The sequence below is a fragment of the Phaeoacremonium minimum genome, assembly GCF_000392275.1.
Source record: "Phaeoacremonium minimum UCRPA7 unplaced genomic scaffold PA7_03_scaffold_563, whole genome shotgun sequence".
Lineage (NCBI taxonomy): Eukaryota > Fungi > Ascomycota > Sordariomycetes > Togniniales > Togniniaceae > Phaeoacremonium > Phaeoacremonium minimum.
This window is the reverse complement of record NW_006921465.1, coordinates 102,712-123,683: the sequence shown is the minus strand read 5'-3', so window position 1 is coordinate 123,683 and position 20,972 is coordinate 102,712. Positions and strand designations below refer to the sequence as shown.

At 49.2% G+C, this 20,972-nt stretch overlaps 4 protein-coding genes across 4 annotated transcripts; all 4 read right to left on the bottom strand.

Annotated features, from left to right (window-relative positions):
• Window positions 1-4,507: 4,507 nt before the first annotated feature.
• On the bottom strand, window positions 4,508-5,592 carry UCRPA7_7993 (putative fungal trichothecene efflux pump protein; the record flags this gene model as incomplete). The annotated part of the gene is made up of 4 exons (XM_007920513.1): window positions 4,508-4,714; window positions 4,768-5,276; window positions 5,331-5,476; window positions 5,537-5,592. The coding sequence occupies 4 exons, from the start codon at window positions 5,590-5,592 to the stop codon at window positions 4,508-4,510; spliced, it is 918 nt and encodes a 305-aa protein (XP_007918704.1).
• Window positions 5,593-8,607: 3,015 nt separating this feature from the next.
• UCRPA7_7992 (putative 3-beta-hydroxysteroid dehydrogenase protein) lies at window positions 8,608-9,542 on the bottom strand (the record flags this gene model as incomplete). The annotated part of the gene is made up of 2 exons (XM_007920512.1): window positions 8,608-9,033; window positions 9,087-9,542. 2 exons carry the CDS (start codon window positions 9,540-9,542, stop codon window positions 8,608-8,610), a joined length of 882 nt encoding a protein of 293 aa, XP_007918703.1.
• Window positions 9,543-10,091: 549 nt separating this feature from the next.
• On the bottom strand, window positions 10,092-11,184 carry UCRPA7_7991 (putative integral membrane protein; the record flags this gene model as incomplete). Its single annotated transcript, XM_007920511.1, has 2 exons — window positions 10,092-10,834; window positions 10,899-11,184. 2 exons carry the CDS (start codon window positions 11,182-11,184, stop codon window positions 10,092-10,094), a joined length of 1,029 nt encoding a protein of 342 aa, XP_007918702.1.
• Window positions 11,185-13,548: 2,364 nt separating this feature from the next.
• UCRPA7_7990 (putative nacht domain protein) lies at window positions 13,549-20,026 on the bottom strand (the record flags this gene model as incomplete). The annotated part of the gene is made up of 4 exons (XM_007920510.1): window positions 13,549-14,265; window positions 14,345-18,852; window positions 18,902-19,526; window positions 19,613-20,026. The coding sequence occupies 4 exons, from the start codon at window positions 20,024-20,026 to the stop codon at window positions 13,549-13,551; spliced, it is 6,264 nt and encodes a 2,087-aa protein (XP_007918701.1).
• Window positions 20,027-20,972: the final 946 nt, after the last annotated feature.

The following is a 20,972-nucleotide window of genomic DNA, read 5'->3' as shown; positions in this document are numbered from 1 at the left end:
GCCATTACGGCCATCAGAGCCACTCACGCCATTAACTCCATTGACACCATTTGCTCCGGCCGGACCAGCCGGACCCGCTGCACCTGGTTGTCCTGTTCCATAAGGATTGCTAGAGCTGCCTCCTGAACTCCCGCCGGAACTGCCACCGGGATTACTTCCAGGATACCCTCCAGAGGAACCTCCCGAGGCCCCTCCAGTGCTACCGCTGGGATAACCTCCCGAGTTGCCAGGATAACCCGGTGCTGGTTGTGAAGCGGGCTGAGAGCCTTGCCAAGTAGATCCACTCGATGGACCAGGTAGCCCTCCTGGGGGCGGGGAATAAGGGCTACCACCTATATTGATATATACATTTATCGTTGGAAAGCATTGAACATCTGATACCAAATGAGCGAAGTATGCAAAATTCATTCCGTAATCACTTACAAGGAGTGTAAATCAAATTTATTGGTACACATCCAGCAGGAACACTAGACGGATCGAAAACCACCAGTATGGTATTGGAAGTTGATATGCAGAATATAGCTCCTTCGGCTGGGAACTTTTCATGCTGCCATGTCAAGATACCATTGACCACAGAGAAGCCGGTATCAATATTTGATGTGGTTGAGCATCCAATAAGTGGCTGTGACTCTGTACCTTCGCTCGTGGTGATAAGGTTCCCATCGGCATATAGCTGGTCGCCAACAAGTGTAAAGATAGTGGCAATCTGACACGTTGTGCATGTGCCACCGGGGAAAATATACGACGTATACTGCCTTTTTTTCATGGATCTTCGTAGGGATTTTGATAAATCTAGCTGAAGATGAAATTGTGTAGAGCCAGAAATGGATGCAATCTCTGACGGTGCCCTGATCAAGTGATAAATCCGGTCAGTATGGACGATTTAGATTTGTAATTTCCAGTGATGAGTAGACCTACTGCCATACAGCTCCAGGCATTGAAGGGCTGGCCCAAGGGTTGCTGCCACCAAGGTTGAGGAAGGCAAGCACCGAGGACAGCCCAGTTGACAACCACATTATAGTCGATCTCGACCAAAGGCCGTCAACGGAGACCGCAGGATACTGGGTGAGATAACAAAGGAAACGTACGACAGCAACACTTCACTAGTGGGGAAACATTTTGAATTATGCGATCTACTTAGAAGAAAGCGCTTGGGTTTAAGTATGGTAGCAACATGATAGAGCCAAGATAGACTGACATGTGGTTAAGGTACTTTTCAGCCCACACAACGAAGCAAAGGCCAAATAAATGGGCAGCAAACACCGCCTTGTTAGTGTGTCAGCCTGTCCCACAGCAAAAATTTACCTATGAAACGACATAGCCCACCTCGGGAACAAGGCGCCAGTGACGAGTTAGGATTCTTATTCGTTTACGGCCTGTCCAAGACTTACGCGTTGCCTAGGTAGTGTATGTCGCATTCCCTAGTCGACGCGATATCTGCGATTGAGCAACGCTTTTAGGTGACCCCTATTCCTAAATACGCGATTGTCATCATTTAGTGTCAAGATTTCCCCAGACTAAGCCGATGACAGCGCTGTCATCGTGCTCTACGGAATGTTTTGCTTGAGACCCCTTGTCTCAGGTCGCGGACACCAGGGCGACGACTCATTCCTCGCGAAGTCACCGTGTTGCGGTTTCAGACTAGTCGACCTTCAGTGGCTGAAGTGAGGCGTTGATTAGTGTGGCCGTTATGCTTTGTTGACCGGGAGCTTGTCTTAGAATGCGCTGTTTCGACGTTCATTCTGTGCAACGACGGCTGGAGGAGCCTCATGTCGCAGATTATAAGTTAGCAATGTGCCCAATGAGAATAATTCACAGTTTTACTATTGAAGGCGAAGAAAATGTTTAGCACAATACAACTTTTCTAAATGACATGGCTTGAGGGAGTTTCGACAAATACTTTTAGCAAGCGATCCGCGAACCAAGGTTCGTGCACGACTCAAAAGCCAAGAGCAGGAGGTGTATAGGTTCACTCTCTGATTTATGCATCTTGCCTCACTAGTTATTTTCCTTGATCTTCCAAGGCCAGTAGCCTCATTCTTGCAATATTCGCTATCAGACCATACTAGATCTTGGATGAGGGATGATCAGCGCTCTAAAATATGGAGTGGTGCTAGCGCTAGCGACTTCTTCCTGCTACCATAAGCGAGCTCTCGAAACCGTCGCACAAGATCCATAATTCCCGTAGTGACCAACGTATCCTGGTGATCATACGAATCGTATGATATCTTCTCTCCCTTTTTATGAAAACAGCTTCAAGTCTGAGTCAGTTCGTGAATGCAGATATGCAAGCCTCATCTTAGCTTAGAAAGAAACGACCCACCTTGACGGGACTATTCCCCGCGTTCCAAGAGTTCAAGCTAAGTGTACGCCGGCATTTAACTAACGTCCTTGACGGGTTTTCGCTGATCGACTACGACTTAAAACGGAGCCAAGAGTCGCGGTGTGTATGGGAGGCCAATGTCAAGTGAATTCCAGGAGCCGGCTCCCTCGGCAACATTCTCTTGGCTTAGCTGCATTGAATAGATGTCTTCAATGCAACCTCAACTTATAGACCATCCAGCTAGTCAATGCATTGATATGCCTCAACAAAGCACCTGAATTGACCTGTCACAACGTTGTGTCCGGAAATGGTACGAAAAGTGTGTTCCGTCTAAACGGTTGTGGATCGTTGACTGAGGCATTTATTTTTCATCGCTGGGGAAGATGTTGTTGTCACGTCCCCGTTCTTTGCGGGCTAGCTTTTAAATCAGTGTAGGCATCGTAAATTGGAGAGCTGTCCTTCGTAGATGCGTCTACAGCAGTCAATTTTGAAGATGTCCTGTTTCAGTGTTAGTGCTATTCATTTAGCAGAATTATATGCCGTATTGGCAATACTCAAATAAGATTCAGCCCTAGCCTGGTGAGCGGAGAGAAAATAAGATAGTCTGTGATTCTCCAGAACCTTTGAGCAGTAAATTTGTAGTTGTGACTCCAATGGTAAAGCGTTCGGTAGCAGTACTTTGGCTCACATACGCAGCCAACCGAACGCCGTCGACGTTATCTCTGACGTCCCCGTAAATTCTCACGAGACAACAGTGACTGCCAAGTGCTCGTTGATAGAGTTACGGCTTTCTTTTGTGTCTCTCAGCCATCACAAAGTTTGGGTCCACATTGCTGGGGGTGTAGATCAACTCTGTTTTCATGGCAGTTTGGACGACGATCTCTGGCCAGATCTTTCGGATCAGACAACGCTGACATGTTGTTCTTTTGTAGCCCACCGCATCCAGCGAAACTTCCCGCCTGCACATGGAACTCGGGAACGTCACAGGAAAGTCAACGCAGATCGGTGGAGAACGATGCACACGTCAAAATTCACAAGGCGACCAATTATCATGAGCAATGCGAACTGTAGATTTGCCCAGGCCTTCATGAACAAACTCCTGGATGAAAATCATGCATTCCAGTGGGGTTCATGTCCTATGCTATCAAGTTCAGCATCATTAGAGAGGTAACAAATGAGGCGCATAAAGCTACAAAAGCGTTGCCATGTCCCGGATGAAGAGGTTGAACTTGCCAAATTGTTGATCCACTTCAGAGTCTTTCTTTGCCAGCTTCCTACCACCAAAGCAACCATCATCAGAATGTACTTCACCCAGACAATCGTTGGCCTTGCGACAGCCGCTATGGTGGCACTTTCACCGCCGGCTCTGGCTTTCACTACTTCCTGTCTATATCAGGAATATGCTTGTGGTTACAACCTCATCTCTTTGAACGGTATAGTCAAACTAAATCTTGGGAAGGAGCCCATTTTGACATCCTCACGATAGGGTATAACATCACGGAACTGACAATCGCTGTCAATAAGACATCTGTCGTCCCACCCCTGAATGCAAATCAACTTCTCCAAGTTCTCTATCGCTGCGAGGACACGGCCGGTACCATTGCGGGCAACTCTTTTTGCATTGCTGGCTGCTCGGGAATGACTGGACCTCAGGAGAATGACCAGTGCACCATGTAGAACGAAGGCAGTCTCGCCCACAGGGACGACTCTATGTGTTGGGATAGCAGCCTTGACGTCGCACAGTGGTAGTTCTCAGCCCCTGTCGATGCTCGTTATTTTCGAAAGGTGGAGAGTGTAGGATCTTGTCTAAATCTAATTCACGTATTTCTTCGTTGCAATCCGCAAAATTTAATACACCCTACTGGAGTTTTATAATATTGATACGCTTTGACTTGATCTCCATTTTCATTTGGTTGTATGACTATTCACTGCACTGGACTTTGATCATGAAGGTTTGGGATACTATTGAATCGGCTTGTAGTCTAGTAGTTCTCGCTAGAGTTCAATGGACATAAAAGTCGTGCTATCACGTGATACTTTACTTATTGTACCTTTACACTTTATACAAATATCATTCCGCAAAACCTGGGCTCAAATCTTACATCTCGCCCAGATGACACAAGTAGTACGCGACATCAAGATCAAGCTTCTTAAGAGATACAATAACAGGTAGCTAGGCACTAACTAGTGGTATTTGTTCTTCTCGGCGTAAATGTCGTTCTCCAGGAAGATCTCGGTCTTGTTGTTCATTTTGGCGTCGATGTTCTCCAATAACAAACAACAGACAAGTCCGACGCCTGCAAAAGCGAGAGACGACAGAGCACACATCTTTAAACCATATGCATAAGACCACTTATACGCTTCGCTAGCCGCTGCGATAATGCTTGGGGTCTATGGTAGTGCATTAGCATTCATTTGAAATATTCCAATTGAGTTTTACTTACGATGCCGGGTATGGCGGCCAAAGCGTCAGCACCTTGGGGAAAAGCTGTAAGAATATCCGCACCATACTTAGCATCGAGACCAGCGGCAATCGCTGCTTTCGGAAGAGTTGCAGCAACACGACTCTGTTGAGTGTTGGTTAGGATGGTCGTATAAATCGCCTGAGCTAGCGATCCTCCAGCATAACGTGCAACACCTGCAAGTCCACCGGAGATGCCGAGCTCTGTCTGTGGCACGCCTAATTGGGTGAAGGCGATACTTTCGTATTGTGACCAGCCGAAGAACATTTGCATCAAGAATGTAAACGCAATCATCATACCCTTGTTGTAAGGCGTGACCAACCCCATTAATCCACCGAATAGTGTCATCCCGCACCACGCGGTAATGAGTGTGTATTTCCAATGGCCAAGAAGGTTGCCAAATCCTATCAGAAGGCATGCGCCGAACACGAGACCAAGATTTCCGGGTAGCGTAAGCACCAGCTCTTCGGCACGAGATGTATCTGTCGTAACTGTTTTCGCGTTAGAACAAGACTTGAGTTAACATATAGTTACAGAGTGCATACTGTAAAATACGTTGATCATTGTGGGATAGATAATATTGATACCGTAGTAGAACATGGTAACAATAAATGCCAAAATGAATGGCACTGTGAACTCTCGGCCTTTGTGAGAGCGAAAAATGTGTGGAGGACATAGAGGATATTTCACCCTGCGACGAAATTAGCACAGCCATTCCATTCCGTACATGGACAGGCCCACGGGCACTCACTTAGAAAATGTCTCCCAGAGACCAAATACAACAAGGAGCCCAAAACCAGCAGCCATGGGGGCTACGACAGTAACATCACTGGAAGCCTTGTACTATATCGGAGGCAGGTTAGAGATTGTCAGTCACAAATCGGCAAGCATTGCGTACTGTAGTGTTGATAATGCCAACGAGAGCCAGACAAATCCCAGGAGTGACCAATAGGGTGCCAACATAGTCCAATCCTCTGAGACCGTCTTTCCAAGGTACACCTCTAGGATGGGCGGGAGGGAAATATAGCAAGCTGATGCCCACCAGTGAAAAGAACTGGGCAATGAATCCACCCCAGTAGATATACTGCCAGCTTCTAGCTCCCGCATCGATGGCATACTACAATAAGCACATTCACATTAACACACAAGTCTCCTAACCAAGGAGCATAGAGGCGACTTACTCTTCCAACAATGGGCCCAATTACAACGATCACATAAACAAATCCGTCAGAAAGACAAATTCCGATATGTCGATACTTGTTAGGCATCAATTCTGGGATTGCACACATGGCCATCTGGCAGAAGCCGCCCCCAAAACCGGTTATTCCAAGCCCAGCAACAAACTGATCCGAGGAATGGGCGGTCGCCATAACAATGAAACCCAGACAACATATGACATTTCCAGCGATGAGAAAAATGCGTCGCCCGAATAAATCAGAGTTTCTAATAGTAATCAAAGTAAATTAGTTTCGAAAGTGCTAAATTTATGGAGATGAATAGCTCACGTTCCAGCAATAAGGAAACCAAGTGAGTTACCAGTCGTATAAGCGGGGACTGTGAGGTAATCAGCACTCCATGGATTTCGTACTTTGTACATAATAAGGGGAGTTTTGCAAGCGTACCATACCAGCCGATTAGAGATAGATTACCACCGAACTGAGCACCAAGTCTGGACTGAAGCGCGGCAGTTGTCGGGACAGGCCAGAACGACAGACCGAACGTAGAGGAAAGAATCTGATCGATGCAAGTCAGCTTCGCGCCCACCCCACTGATAGCAAACTTCACTTACAAAGATGACAAGCCAGGTTTTCCATGTCATAGTCACCACAGCTCCGCTCATTGTTGTCAAACCGGGGGCCGAAACTTCTTCAACCCTCTCAACATCGTGTTTTTCGCCATCTCTTTGTTCCGACGCGCTTATAGATGGTGCTGGCGACGCATTCGTGCCATTGTCTCCGGCAGTCATGGCTACAATATTTGAGTTTGTGAAATTTGACGGACAGATAATCAGTGGCCATGCAGACCAAAGTTCATAGGCTGTCTGACAGTTATATTGTCGGGGCGAAATCCCGGCAACACGTCTGACAGGCCGAAGCAAAGGTAACGGAGCACTTGATGCGCCTCGTACATACGTTAGCTAAAGCTACAGTTGAGCCAAGGCCTAGCATATTTGCCGGGTCAAGTTTTCCCATATTTGCGCAATCCATGCAATCCCTGCAAGTCCTGACCGGGGAGCCTCAAACAGTTTGACAGTCTGGGGGACGTGGAGCTAGAGCATGCCCCTCATCTGGGGCATCTGGTGTCTTCCCGCATTTGGATCTTAAACCCCAGACGGTTGGCCAAATGGATTAAACCAGGACACCGTTGGCTTCGGAAAACGACATCCAGTTCGCCACGATGAAATTCTATGCAAAACTAATCTGGATTACTTATTATCAACCATATTGTAACTGACTGGCCAGCATGGAGACTGGCGTAATCCAAGCTCAGCTTGTAGTGCTAATTACGCGCATAGACAGTTGTGAGCCTGATCGCGTCTATGCGGTAATGCAAGGCAGCTGTCTCGGGCTGCTTAGGAAAAGCTTAAGCGCTTTCGTCCTATCGATCTTCAGGTACTAGCTATATTATGTACACACCCGTGGTTGAGTGACCCAAGCAGCCATCTACCGCACCAGACGCTACGCCTACAGTTTATGATACATCCACATGCTGTGTAACACCATCCTGATCATCCACGCCCGGAATCGCCTTACCGAAAGCAATTACATCATGTCTACCACAATTAATTAGCGATGTTTCTTCTTGAAGTATGCTCTACCTCTGGTTCATCTCACCCCGCAAATATAGTAATAGTGGAAGAGTCAAGAAAGATTGCCGAGTCGTTACCCAGCGGACCGTCGTGGGTGCTCTTCATCAGCTTGTCAAAGTCTTCATAGCTCCGACACCACAGTGTACTGCATCCGTCATAGTCCAAGGTCTTGAAGCCCATGTTTTGTACAGCTTTCTTGTCTGCCTGGGTTTGATGATGCTGACGAACAGTGTTAATCGATATGAGGATAGTTGCATCTGATTTTCCACCAACCTGTGTGTATCGCTCAATCTTGTAAACATTGAACCCTTTAGAGGCCACTGTCAAATCAGCGTGCACCGTTGCCCAATGTTTGAAAAAATGTTCATCTGACACGTTCGGGAGCTTCTTAAAGAATACAGAGACCTTGACGCATGCTGCAGGAGATAAGGCAATTGAATTAGATATCTGGCAGCGGGCATACCGTCGTATAGGAAACTTACGTTGGTAGTGCACTCCAGCGTCGTAGCTGAGGCTATCAAAGTGAAACTTGTGATCGATGCGTTCATGATGGGTAGCTCCAAGCGTAGTCATCTTGTCTTATTCAACCTGGCTGAAAACTGAGTAGGAGTTGAGGGACGTAGACAGCTCTCTACTTAGGCTCACACTTTAAAGCGAGGAAAGATGCCCACATCATAAATACTCTAGCCCCTCTGTGCTCCACATGACATCCAAAGCAGCGGAAAAGAATGGGTTGGGATCGTTACAGGTCGAGCGCCTTGTGAATGGTCCCGCATAAAGGTGCGGTTTGTGGGGTTATCAAGTGGTAGTCTCGAGACAGTCTCGGGGTAATTCTCACTTGGGATGGGGTAGTCTTATCTAGTTGTAGCCTAGTCTAAACATTCGCGTACTTAAGCAGAGTACATGCATTGCCACTCTAATCTGGATGGATGATCAGGTGTACATGTGTCAACCGTCAAGCGGTAAATGGTATCCCTAACCGGATGAGCACAGCAGTGCAACCCAAACACTCTTCAATTTTGGCCTTTGTAGCCATTGAGGCGCTCAATCTGATTCTCCATGCTGGTTGCTTTCATTACCAGCGCCATAGTCTCATCACAGAATTCTGGTTGGTCTCGGAAGTAGAAATTCTTGCCATTGAGCTCAACCGCCAAGCCATAGTCCTTGCCCTTTTCAACGGTCTTACCCTTTGCATCCGTCATGTTGCCCCCTTCAACAAGCATTGCAACTGTAGATGCAATAGACTCAATGGGCGTAAAATACTCCTCCGGGAATGTCGACCACTCAGCAGAGTTGAGCAGATTGGTTCGAACCGTTCCAGGACAGATTGCATAGCATCGCACACCATCGTAATGGTGGTATGGAAATGCAATAGACCGCATGAAGTTCACGACCCCGGATTTGGAGGCAGCGTAGATAGGACAGAATTGTGCCGGATACTGTGATCATGAGCAACGGACTGAATCTCTTAACACAGTGAGAAACTACTTACCAGCCCCCCAACACTTGCCGTCATGACAAGAGAGGCAGTGCTTCCATGATGTGGACTGAGACGAAAGTAATGCTGAGCAAGATACGCTGTGTCGATGACCGCCTTTAGGTTTATGTCGATGGTCAGCTGGTTTGGCCGTGATGGTATCCGTCCCTTCAACTTTTCTGGTGCTAGCTTTTCATAGAAGTTGTCTCTCTCCACAATTCCTGCGTTGGCAAAGACAAAATCGATGGTCCCGTGTTTCTCGAATATAGTATCAAAGGCGGACGACAACGAATCCCATGATGTGACATCAACTTTGACGAACTCGGATTTGGGGACATTTGCAGCGGCCTCCTCACCTGCCTTCTCATTCATATCTAATAGGGCACATTTCCATCCTTTTTCTGCTAGGACTTTGGCAACAGCAAGACCCATGCCAGAGGCACCTCCCGTAATGAGAGCGATTCGAGCCATCTTGAAGGTGATCTGATACAGTATAGTCGAGATATTTTGTTCAAGAAGGCCTGCTCATTCGATCAATCGATCCATGTGTAAGGTGACTTAAGTATATCAATGTACATATCGGCGCTGGGCAGCATGCGGAGTCATTTTGTCACATGGACGACTCGAGGACTGGCATCACACGCTAACACCGGAAAACGATTCGCTTGGGTCGAGCCTAATTGAACACCGCTACAACGAGGGCGCTACAGACAATCAACCCACTGTTCAGAATCAACATACGTTATGTTGGGAGGCAGGTCAAGTCGCGATGGAGCCGCATTACGGGTGGCACAGGTATAATTGAGACAGTAGAGGTCAACCCAATTGTTACATTTTTTCCTGTAGATGATGCAGCAGGAGACAAAGCATTGCATTGATATGTACTCAGAAATTCCCATGGTATACCGCACCTATCTAGAATGGTATAAGCCGTCTAGAACCTGTAAATATTGCAATACATTCCATCATTTTGGTAAGGTCTCGCTTTCAAGTCATGTCTCATAATACACGTCAGTCAAGTCACTGCTCAGTGGGTTGGAAGTCCCTCACGCCCGTAGCGGCGTCGAATCTCCCAACCTGTCCTTTGTCTTTCCGTGGTTCTTTTTCGCTGGCGCTGTCATCACTCTTATTACCAGCAGTCCATTTCCCAAGACTGGGCCTTGGAAGATCGAGACTCTTCGACCACAGTCTCTCTTTGCTGCTGTCGCCTTCTCTCTCTCGTTTCTCGTTGGCGGCCTTATGCTCCTGCACCTTATGCATAGCTTCTTCAGTCAGCTCCTGCCTGAACATGCGTTCAATCACATCCTTCTTTCGAGTTCTTCGATCTCCAATAGAGATCAAGATGCCGGCAACGGTATTAACGGTGATTGAGCAGCACAGTATCGTAGTCGTCAGCGCGGCAGGTCGAACGTGGTAGTTGATAGCCCAAGTGCAAGTGCCAAGGGCAACCTGGAAGCAGCTGTGCAGGTCAAGCAGGATAACGACAGCCACGAGGAGGCGATGGGGAAAAGCGAAGTGTGTCTCTGTTTCGTGGGGCTTGTAGAATGTGTGTGACTTTGCGAACTTGGTTTGGTGATGTACCAGCTTTGCTTGTTGCTGGGGGGTGAGAACAGACACTTCTGCTTCGTCGGCGGACTTTGTGGCCCTCTCTCGAGCAGTCTCGAGATCAGCAGGATCGGATGTTCCAGAGTCTGTTGGCAGGTCGTTCTTATTCTGTAGTTTCGGCAAGGCCAGTTTTTTCCGACGTTTGAGAGTAAGATGATCTATGCAAGTCAGCTATGTAGTCTTTTGGAAAAGGGATAAGGGGGTAGACAGGCGACTACTCACGATAGTGATGAATGAAAATCATGTGGTACGTATCAACTAGCCGGAATGGGATCATGCCATCGCCGACAATGGCGAACAAGGCAACCAAGACGTTATCAATAACATTGATAACATACAATTGCTTGTTCCCAACGTAGATCCACCCAATGAGGAAGAGAACCCAGGCGAGCCCAAAGAGGGTGATGAGACTCGCATACAGCGTGACAAGAAAACCCAGAGGCTTGCGGATATATTTGCCGAAAGCTTTCATGCTGCGCTTGAACTTGGATCGACGAGAATGTAGCATGTGGCGAACGTGGTCGTTCATTTGATCTACGTCTTCTTGAGTCCATCCTTCGAGGGACACCCCGCTAGGGAGGACGGCATAATGGGACTGGGTTAGACGAGACGAGATGCTGAACTGGCGCTCTCGCGTAGGGCGCTGGGGTGCTTCCCCTGCCTCGGTCGGCGGGCCTTGCGTAAGATCCTCCGTTGACGGTGGGAAAGCGCCGGGTACTGGTGGTGTCCAGGACAGGTCGTATGTCGGTCGCCGATTGACGAATCGTCCTAGAGACGGCACGAACAGCGAGTTCTGGATGTTCGTGATGGAGGAAAGCGTGGCAACCTCGGGATCTACAATATGGCCTTGTTAGCAGGCCGGTCGCACGCGCCTTAGACATTGCCCGATGCCTCCACTTACCAATGACGTCTAGAAAGTCTACGATGGCTGGGTCGTATTCCTCCTGGACGGGTGGTTGTTGATAGTCTTGTGCGACGGAATGGCGGCGACGACTGAGTCCATTGAGAAAGGCGCGGCTCCTGCTGGGACGAAGGCGGCTTTGATTGGTAGGGAGGGTTTCGAGCTGGGCACCAGGCTGATATGGTTCTATGTCTGGCACGTCGTGGTTCGTGGGCGATTCGGGGACAGAAGCCATACGATCGAGCGGCCTGCCCTGTGCGGTCATCCACGGCGGCCTTTGGGGTTCGGAACTCGACCGCCGACGGTTTCCAGTCCCATCAGTAGGTCGCTGCTCGAAGGGGCTTTCTTCCTCTTCACTGGGCGTTGGCGGCAGCGACTTGTTGATCTGCAGTGGTGCTGGTGCTTGTGCTTGTGCTTGTGCTTGTGCCTGAGATTGAAAGGCAGCTGGCGCTTGTGTTGGTCCACGCATCCGTCTGATGCCGATGACCGATGGCTGGCGATCAGCAAGCGACCGGAATCGCACATTCTGGGCATCGCTGGGCGGGGGAAATCGAGGAAGCTGGGAAGGGAACTCGCTGGTCGGCGTGGCAGGGGTGACGAGGGGCGGTTGGAGAAGAGGCGGCTGCTGTTGTCGATTTGCTTGTTGACGATGTTGTTGACCTGCTGCTGCGGCTGCTGCTGCGGAGGAGGAGGAGGAGGAAGAGCTAAAGTAGGGATTCTCGTCGGCACGGTAGGGATCCATGATCCATGAATGTTAATGGGGATGAGGCGAAGCCGGGGGCCACGGCGCTGTAACGGTCGGCGCGCCTCGAGGCTCGGGGCTCGAAACGTGATGGTCGTGAGGGTGTTTCAGCACACTAAGAACCCATCAATTGCGGCGGATGAAGTTGATTCATGTCTTTTTCCCCTTCGCTTCGGTCAAGTCCAACTATCCAAAGTCTCGAAAGTCTACTGTAGATCTAGAGTTCGCGTGCGATGATGAGTAAGGCGACCGGCCAGCGCGGAGGCAATGGCACAAAAGCCGGATTAGCCTGGCCAAACCAAACCTGGTGGTGTATGTACCGATGGGGGCCGATGGGGTCCGATGGGCGGCTCCCACTGACGTAGAAAGCCATTTGTCAGAGGGCGCTTGACGTCAGTTAATCAGCGCTGGGCAGCCTTGATTCCAGGCGGGCTGGCTGGCTGAGTACGGGTACGGGCGACTTAGGTAGTGCACAGCAGGCGAATCAAGATCTGCGCTTGTCTCCACAGCGGGCGACTACCTCTGCCATATGGGTGGGTAGGTATGAGAATGAGCCGGATCTCTGGGAGGCACGGACCGAGTGCGTGCGTGCAGGGAGGGACCAAGGCAATAATAACAATAAGAAAAAAAGCAAAAAAAAAAAAAACACACGCCCACCAAACAACAATAACAATAGTCATGACATGACCTCTAACCTTCAATCCCCTCCACCGTGGATATCTGGATATGGAGAGACTCGGGGCGGATCGATGCCGGGAGAACACCATGAGAATGTCTTTTCTCTTTTCATTGATGGAAGTAACCTCATGTACACGGTAGATAAGCGACATCAGAGATCAATGTCCTGGCTTCCGATCTACATCCTCTTCAGCTACGCACGGTAATCATTGGTGCTCAGTCATCATCATTCATCAGTACCTTTAGGACTCTCTCAGACGCACTGTTACGAGCGATTGCATGATGCAGAGATGGATCTCAGCACACTCATTTCTCCCTTTTTGCTCCCTTGGGCAAAGTGAGATGCAATGGAATTGACAACTAATCAGACATTGAAGATGCCTACGTTACACGGTTACACTTGAGGAAAGAGGTCTCCCTGAAATCACTAAACGATTGAGCCCACCACCCATAATTACCACTCGACATAAACATGCCACGATGGAAAGAGAGAAAAGAAAATATGGAGAGAGAGAGAAAAAGAACATGTGCCAGGTCCAGCAGGAGTCGGCTCAGGTTGTGACATGCACCTGTCTCGGAGCCTCCCAGCATCCCCAGCGCTCCTTGGCCGGCGTGATCGAGTCGCGCTTCTTCTTACTCCTGGCCTCCTTGTCCCCGTCTGACCCGACCAGCACCCACTTGACCGTCTCGTTAAACAGCTTCTCTCTCGCTTTACTGTCATCGTCCTCCTCGCTGACCGATCCCCACTCCTCGACTGGCTGCACATGCAGAGGTCCGTATCTCCGGAGTCTGCTGTATAGCTCCGACATGGCTTTCTGGCCGTCGGTCCGCGATGCCCAGCCACATCGCCGCAAGCCCTCGAGATGCGCGTCTGCAACAGCCCGCAGTCTGTCGTCGCTCTCGTCCGTCGTCGTCCCGTTGCTGCCGTTGCTGCCGTTGCCATTGCCATTCACATGAGCAGTGCGTACAGAGACCATGTGTTCGTCCAGATCCGACACGACATTCTCATGGATGCGCACGGCATCACGACGACGACCAGCGGACTTGAGCAGCAACGTCAAACGATCGGCAAACTCGAGAGCCTGTGGGTCCAGGCCGCCGTGAGACCGGCGGAGATTGTAGTAGATGGTATTGCACAATGCAATGGCCCGGTCTGGGTGCTTGGCTAGGAAATGGGCTTGAACGAGCAGTGTACCAATGCGCAGGACAACTGCTGGCGACCATGACCGTTGGACTTCTCGAGATTGCCACAGCGTGGTAAGGAAACCCTGCGAATCGGCATGTTAGTATCGTTCGTCATTGCAAGAAATCTGGCGGGCGGGCCGCGGGAGGGGGTGCACTACTCACCTCGAGTTCTACATAGCTCTCCTGCTCCCCAAGCAGCCTGATCAGTGCCACGAGATCATCGAACCGCAAGCTGACAAGTTCAATGCCATTGTCATGCATCGCCTTCAAGACCGTCCTGAGGATGCCACGGCTTGTGCCAAGGATTGACTGCTTCAAGTTTCCATCGGCCGTCTTCCAGGCCGGCACGTCCACTCCCGCCAGTAGCTCAGCGAGACGGTAACCGTAGACAATGCAGTGAGAGTCGTGATAAAATCGCTGCTTATCGGCGAAACTGTGGGCGCATTTGGCCACGGCTTGAGCACGAGCCAGATCTGGCTTCTTCTCCTCGACCATAAGGCGTCGGACAGCCGCAAGCGATGCTTTACATGTAACAATGGCGAAGTTGACTTCCACCCTATCAGCGGAGGAGCCACTGCCAATCTCGGTGAGAAGAGCAACATAAAAGTCAAAGACCGCATCGGCATCGGCGCCTTGACCGAGTTGCTGGGAGTAGCGAGCCCTGAAGAGCGGGAAGAGCTTCTTGTCAAGCGCGTCCACAAATCCGATGCGACCACGGCTCGTCCATACACAGCGTAAACGCGCGGCGCGCTCGAGAACAAGCTCGATACGAGTCGATTCGCTGAATGAAGCCATGGTTGTTGCGTATTGCTCGTACAACAGTGTCTCGAGGAGGATGTCAGCCATGAGTTGGGAGAAGCCAGCCACACCATGCTTGGCATAGCCGTGAAGGCATTGTTCAAAGACAATGAGGAACACAAATGACACTTTGGTGACCCGAGTGTCCAACTTGACAATTCCTCCCTTGTCAAAGCCAGTTGTAACAACATCCACATCTGGAAATAGAAGGAGAATGTGAAGTTGTTGCAAAAACTCCTGACCTTGTTGAACCAAATCGCAAGCGATATACATGGAAGCAAGCGTCCTAGCTGCCGTGTACAGCGTAAGAGAGACTGTCACTTTCGTGATGATTTCGACGATACTTTCTTTCAATAATTGCAGGATAATGGCATTGCAGTCCTTTGTGCCGCGTTTCTTGTAAAGCATGGTCAATTCCATCAACTGCAGGAGGGTGGTCTCGTGCCAGCACCCAAACTCGATCTTGAGCTTCTCGTACACTTCGAGGGAAATCTCAATGGCTCGCTCGATAGTAGTAGTCGTTGTAGACTTGCCGCTCTTGATAACAGTGACATACAGCTTTGAAAGTCGCTTCTTGATGGTCATGATCTTAGTCTCCGTGATAGTGGTGATCGTCTTACTCCTGGTGATGATTTCTTCATAGATCGTCACGGACTCATGCTGATGTGGCTCCCTTTTCTCGCAGAGTTCGGCAAGGACAATCAATGCCGCGATGAGGATAGTAGTCGATGTGCCAAACGCTTTGCTCACTGTCTCACGATATTCGATAGTAAGCTTGTAGAGCACAGTGAACTCGACTTTGGCATGAACTTCAAGCACATAACGATAGCGCTCATAGATAATCTGCACAAAGTCCTCAGACAATACAATTTCGTGATAGTGATGGGTGAATGTCTCCCACAAGATGGCACAGAGCTTTTGCAGGTCTGTCCAGCGCTTCTCCCGATGATAGAAATCGACGACAATGACTGCCACGTCGAGACCCTCGGCCTGGCAATAACCGCCGTGGGTGTAAAACGACAGAATCTCGATATAGCAATCATAAGCTTCCTTGCGGCCGAGAAGCATATAAGTCGATGCAAGTTTGCGAAGGGTTTTGATGGTGAGAGTGTGTTTTGCGCCCAAATGTTTGCGGTAATGGGCTAACACCTCGACATATATCGCAATGGCCTTCTCGTGTCGATGATACTCTTCATAAAAGTTGATCAGAGCTAGAGTGGTTTCCATCAGGCACATGTCCTCAGCCTGCAACGAGACGAGACAAGCTTTGAAAATCCGTAAGTACATTTCCTCGGCCTTCACTAGATGGCGCTGCCGGTGGAGACAAATGGCAAGGCGAGTGGCAATAGTCACACTTTCTTTAACATGAGTGCCCTCTAGTGTGAGCTTGCCGTCAATTGTCAGGACTGACTTCCAGATAATCTCGAGAGACTTGCGCGTTACCGTCTCGGCCTCTGACCATTTCTCGAGTTTCAGGTACAGGCTGATCAATGCAATGCAAGCTTTGTAGAAATGTTTATCAATGGATCCGCCCTTGCACCGCGTGTAAGTCGTTTCCCATATTTCTCGCGTTAGAGTTTCGGTCACGATGGTTGTCGTTTTTGTCTCGACGATAGTTTCAGTGACCTCTTCCACGACTTCAGTGATGATGACAGTTGTGGAGACAGCTTCTTCGTGTTCGATAAGCTTCCGTTCTTTGAACCAAATCCACACTTTATTCAGGATGGATATGGCAATAGTCAACATGCCAAATCCTCGGGCTAGGATGGCAAGTTCCTTGAGACGAATGACGAGCGTCTCTGACTGGCACGTATGATGCTCATATTCAGCCCAGATACAGATCATGATATTTGAAGCCTCGTCAAAACGCTTCAGTTGTTGAAGAAACCGGATGTATTTGACGGCCACGTTGAGCTTCAGTAGCTGTAGCTCCAAGGTGTTCTTGCGATAGCATACCACACATGCGTGACGCCATAGGGTCAAGTACAGCTTTTCCACGAACACGAAATGGCGTTTTGATTCGTAATATTCAATCCGTTGGAACATAATGCTGAAGTAGTACTCGCTATCAGAATCTATTTCCTCAGTGATGTTGAAAAATGCGTCGTCGATCTGGTCGATCTCTTCCTCGACCACATCTTTCTTGAGGACGACAGACATCCCAACAATGTCCTTGATCACCTTGCGAGCTTGAGGGGAATCACGACCAAAACGTATGACCACGATTTCGCGAAGCTCTTTGTAGATGACAGCTGCGTGATGTGTTTCACGAATCTGGATGTAGAGCTTTCCAAGTACCTCAAGCCACTGGATGACCGCGTCGCTATGACCGCCGTACTGGAACTTGCACACCTCAATGACGAAACGGATTGTCTCTTCGCGATACGTAACAAGTGTGGTTCTCTCAGTAAATGTAATCTTCTCGCTCAACACTAAAAATGTGTTCGCGCAAGACACAACGAACGGATTGAACTCATACAGCACAGTGCGGCCAGTAGACATTGCCTTGTAGAAGAACTCAGACGCTCTCGTGACATCAGAGCGTCCTCGATAGATACTTCCGAGAATGACTAGATTCTGCAGCACCGATCGATGTTTGTCTCCAAAGCATGCAGACCGGATCTGCAGCGATAGCTCATGCAGGGCGAGCGTATCTTCAATGCCATATGCATCGCTCCAGCATGACCACTCCAGTGAAGCGATTAATGAGCTCTCTGGGAAGATGTCCTTGAAGGCTTGCGAAATTTGGAGATCTCCCGACTTGTTGATGAGCGATGAAGACTGGAAGTGGCTAACCCAGTTGTAGAGCATGTACTCCGTGATGTGATGCGAGTCAACAGCTAACTGTATAACAGTCGCATCAGCCCGATCACATGATGGCTCATGTTTGCTTTTCAGTACACATTTTGCGAAAAGCAAAAGTGACATGGTCATGTACGTCTGTGCCTCTTGTAGGGACATGAGTGCTGAGCCGCAGACTTGTTTGACAACATGGTTTCTGATGACCGAGTTCTTGAGACGAATAAATCCTTTCTGTTCGACGATCAAACCTCGCGTTTTCTTTACAAGTGTACCGACATCGACACGATCAGAGACCTTCTTTTGGGCTACATTGACACTAAGAAGATCCGCCATCTCACGTCTTGTGAGGGGCCGTCGAGCAGAAAGTGTAAAGGCGAAGAGACCTTTCATATCACCGTCTTTGAGATTGATCTTTTCAATCAACTTTTCAAGGACGTGCGTGGCGTTGCCGCCTTTCAATCCCTGCAAGGCCTTGTGATAATCATCCACACTTATGTCCGTCTGAAGATATTGCACCGCGAGATAAGCAAACAGAAACGATCCTTTGGCGCATGTTGCGATAGATGAGACCAAGGACTTGATTTCTTCTTCCGCTAACTTTTTGCAAATCGGAAGCTGCGCGACTCGATCTTCCAAATACCATTTGATATCATCGCGAAGGTGATCCGGTGTGATGATAAGTTGACGGCCTCCAGGAACTCCAACATGGGAGATAGGTCGCGAAAAGGTGATAGCACGTATTCGGATATGCTTGTCTACCAAGTGAAAGATCTTGTTGTGGAGCTCGCGAACCGTATTCGAGCCGCCAACTGCCTCGTCTAACCCATCGATAATGATGATAAGACGAGGATATCGAGCTTTATCCTTGGCTCGTGTGGCGAGAGCGATGTCAAGAGCTTCCCAAAGCCGCACTTCAAGCTTCTTATGATCATGCAAATGCCCTTTCTCCTTAGTGAAGAGGCTCGTGAGATTCTCGAAAAGCTGAACGTCGCCCACGCTATGCTCTAGGAGCTGCGAAAGAATGCTTTTCAAGAACGAGACCGTTGTAGAATGCATCGGATTATCCTCCGCTGACAAGTGTTAATAATAGGCTAAAACAGGGGTTCTATGATTGCCTACCGAATGTGAACGAAAGGGTCTCAAATTTTCGGAGGTTGACATGTTTCTCAAGGCGTTCGCGAACCCAGGAAGCAAGCATGCTCTTGCCACATCCGCCACTGCCCGTGACGGTAAAAATCTGTTCTTTTCCTGTCACAAAATCAAAGAGGTCGCGCTGAATCCATTCGCACGTTCCCTCAACTCTCTCCTTTCGCTCAGCAACACGGCCGTAGATAAGAGATTTGACAGATTCTTTTGTCGTGCTCAACCTTTCACGGAGATCTGCAATGTCAAGGCTTCGAGACTTGTGGTCGCCCAGTTCATAGCGCCACATGTGATTGATCAAATGCTCGCGCCTGGCCCAAAGATCAGTGATCCTTGAACCAAATTCGGCGTCGAAGTCAATCACCACTGACTCCTGCGATCTGCCAGCGCGGCCAGAAATGCGAAGGATTTGCTTGCGGTAATGTACTGCAATGTCGCCGACCAATTCGACAAGATTTGATAGGAGATGTCCAACATCATGTGCAATGGAAGAGGAGAGTAGGAAATGATCCTTGAGTCGTATTGTACGAGCAAGTAGAGCTCCTAGAGCAGACAAGGCATTGAATGTTGGCTCAAGGGCTTCGGCTTGTTCACATCCAAGCTATTAGATCGTTAGCTTGTCTCCTGAAGATAACGAGTCCCCAACAAGTCAAAGGAGACTCCTGTAAACCTGTTCTCGGTGTTTACCTGTAGCAAGAAGTAACAGCTAGCTAGAGCCGTGTCACAAATGAACTCATGCTCTCGGATGAACCGCGAAACATGGATCGTGAACTCATGCACTTGCACCCCAAAGTACTCGGCCGCTGTCAGCACACGATCCCAGTCACTGCCCCTTGCGGGCATATGGATCAGACGTTCATCGCCGATGAAATCAAGATAATATTGGAGGTTGATGAGCTTGAAGTCATCCTCTGTGACTTCGGGGACATCGCGGATGATTCGTTTCTTGGTCTTGCGAGCTATCTCAACTGTCTGAACGATCTCAAACGATGATGCCACTTGTATACTGATTGGGCCGTCGACCATGTTTACGTTCCGCTCATTGGCATTGCGGCTGACAACTCTATTATCCTCATGGATTTCGCGAGTCGAAACAGTCATTGCTTCCCCTTTGAACGGTTCAGGGGCAGGGGAAGCCCGATTGCTATTAGTACCGGCCTCCAAGGATGTCGGCATCGTGTGAGGAAGTTCTTCAGTCGATTTGCTAGAGTTTAGGGAAGATGCCGCAGAATCGCGTTTCCGCCGGACTGGACACTAAATGAGTCTTGTTCTCCTGGGTGTCAAAGCTTGAGATGGTACTGGTCATACTTAGCGGATTCTTCCGAAGTCCTAGCATATTCTCAAGATACGGTCACTCGTGAGAGATTTCTCCCCGAGATGGCGAAGGGCGAAAACACAAGCGGCGGCTTTCTTCTTATGACCAGCAACCAGCTCAGAGTCTCGTCCTCCGCGGGTCAGGGGGATGCCAGCGTCATCATTGGCTCGAAGATGATTGATCTTCGCGAATGGAAGATTATTGGACGATCACTGATCAGCCTTGAAGATAGTTCTCAGCCCTGAGATGCACTAGGAATGAGTGCGGACTTTCCGCTGTCCGTCGTAGCTATCGCAAGACAATTCGGGCGGCCCAGAACGAAGATCTGGAGAATACCGCGGCACAACTTGCCACCATCCTTGTCATCGTGCCGCTTCTCTCCCAATACGCATCGTATGATTGTGTAGAAGTGGCATACATATGTCATCTTAGGTCTTGCTGATAGTCTTGTCTCAGCTCGACCGGCCGGAGCTAGGTCCATAGTGCACGCACCAATGGATATCGGAAAGACACCTCCTATTGGAAAACGCGCATTGCTTGGAAAGCCATGCAAAAGAAAGTACCGGCAAGGTTGAAACATTTGTCCCGCTTCATCTGCTACGTTTCCGCTGTGGCTTCTGTAGCGAGCGTAACTTTTGTTGCGGGTTCGTGATTAAGCATCCTTCAGCCGCGCCGCATACGTTCGAGAACTGCTAGTGCGGAACATGATCATCAACCCCAGCCAGCCACAGG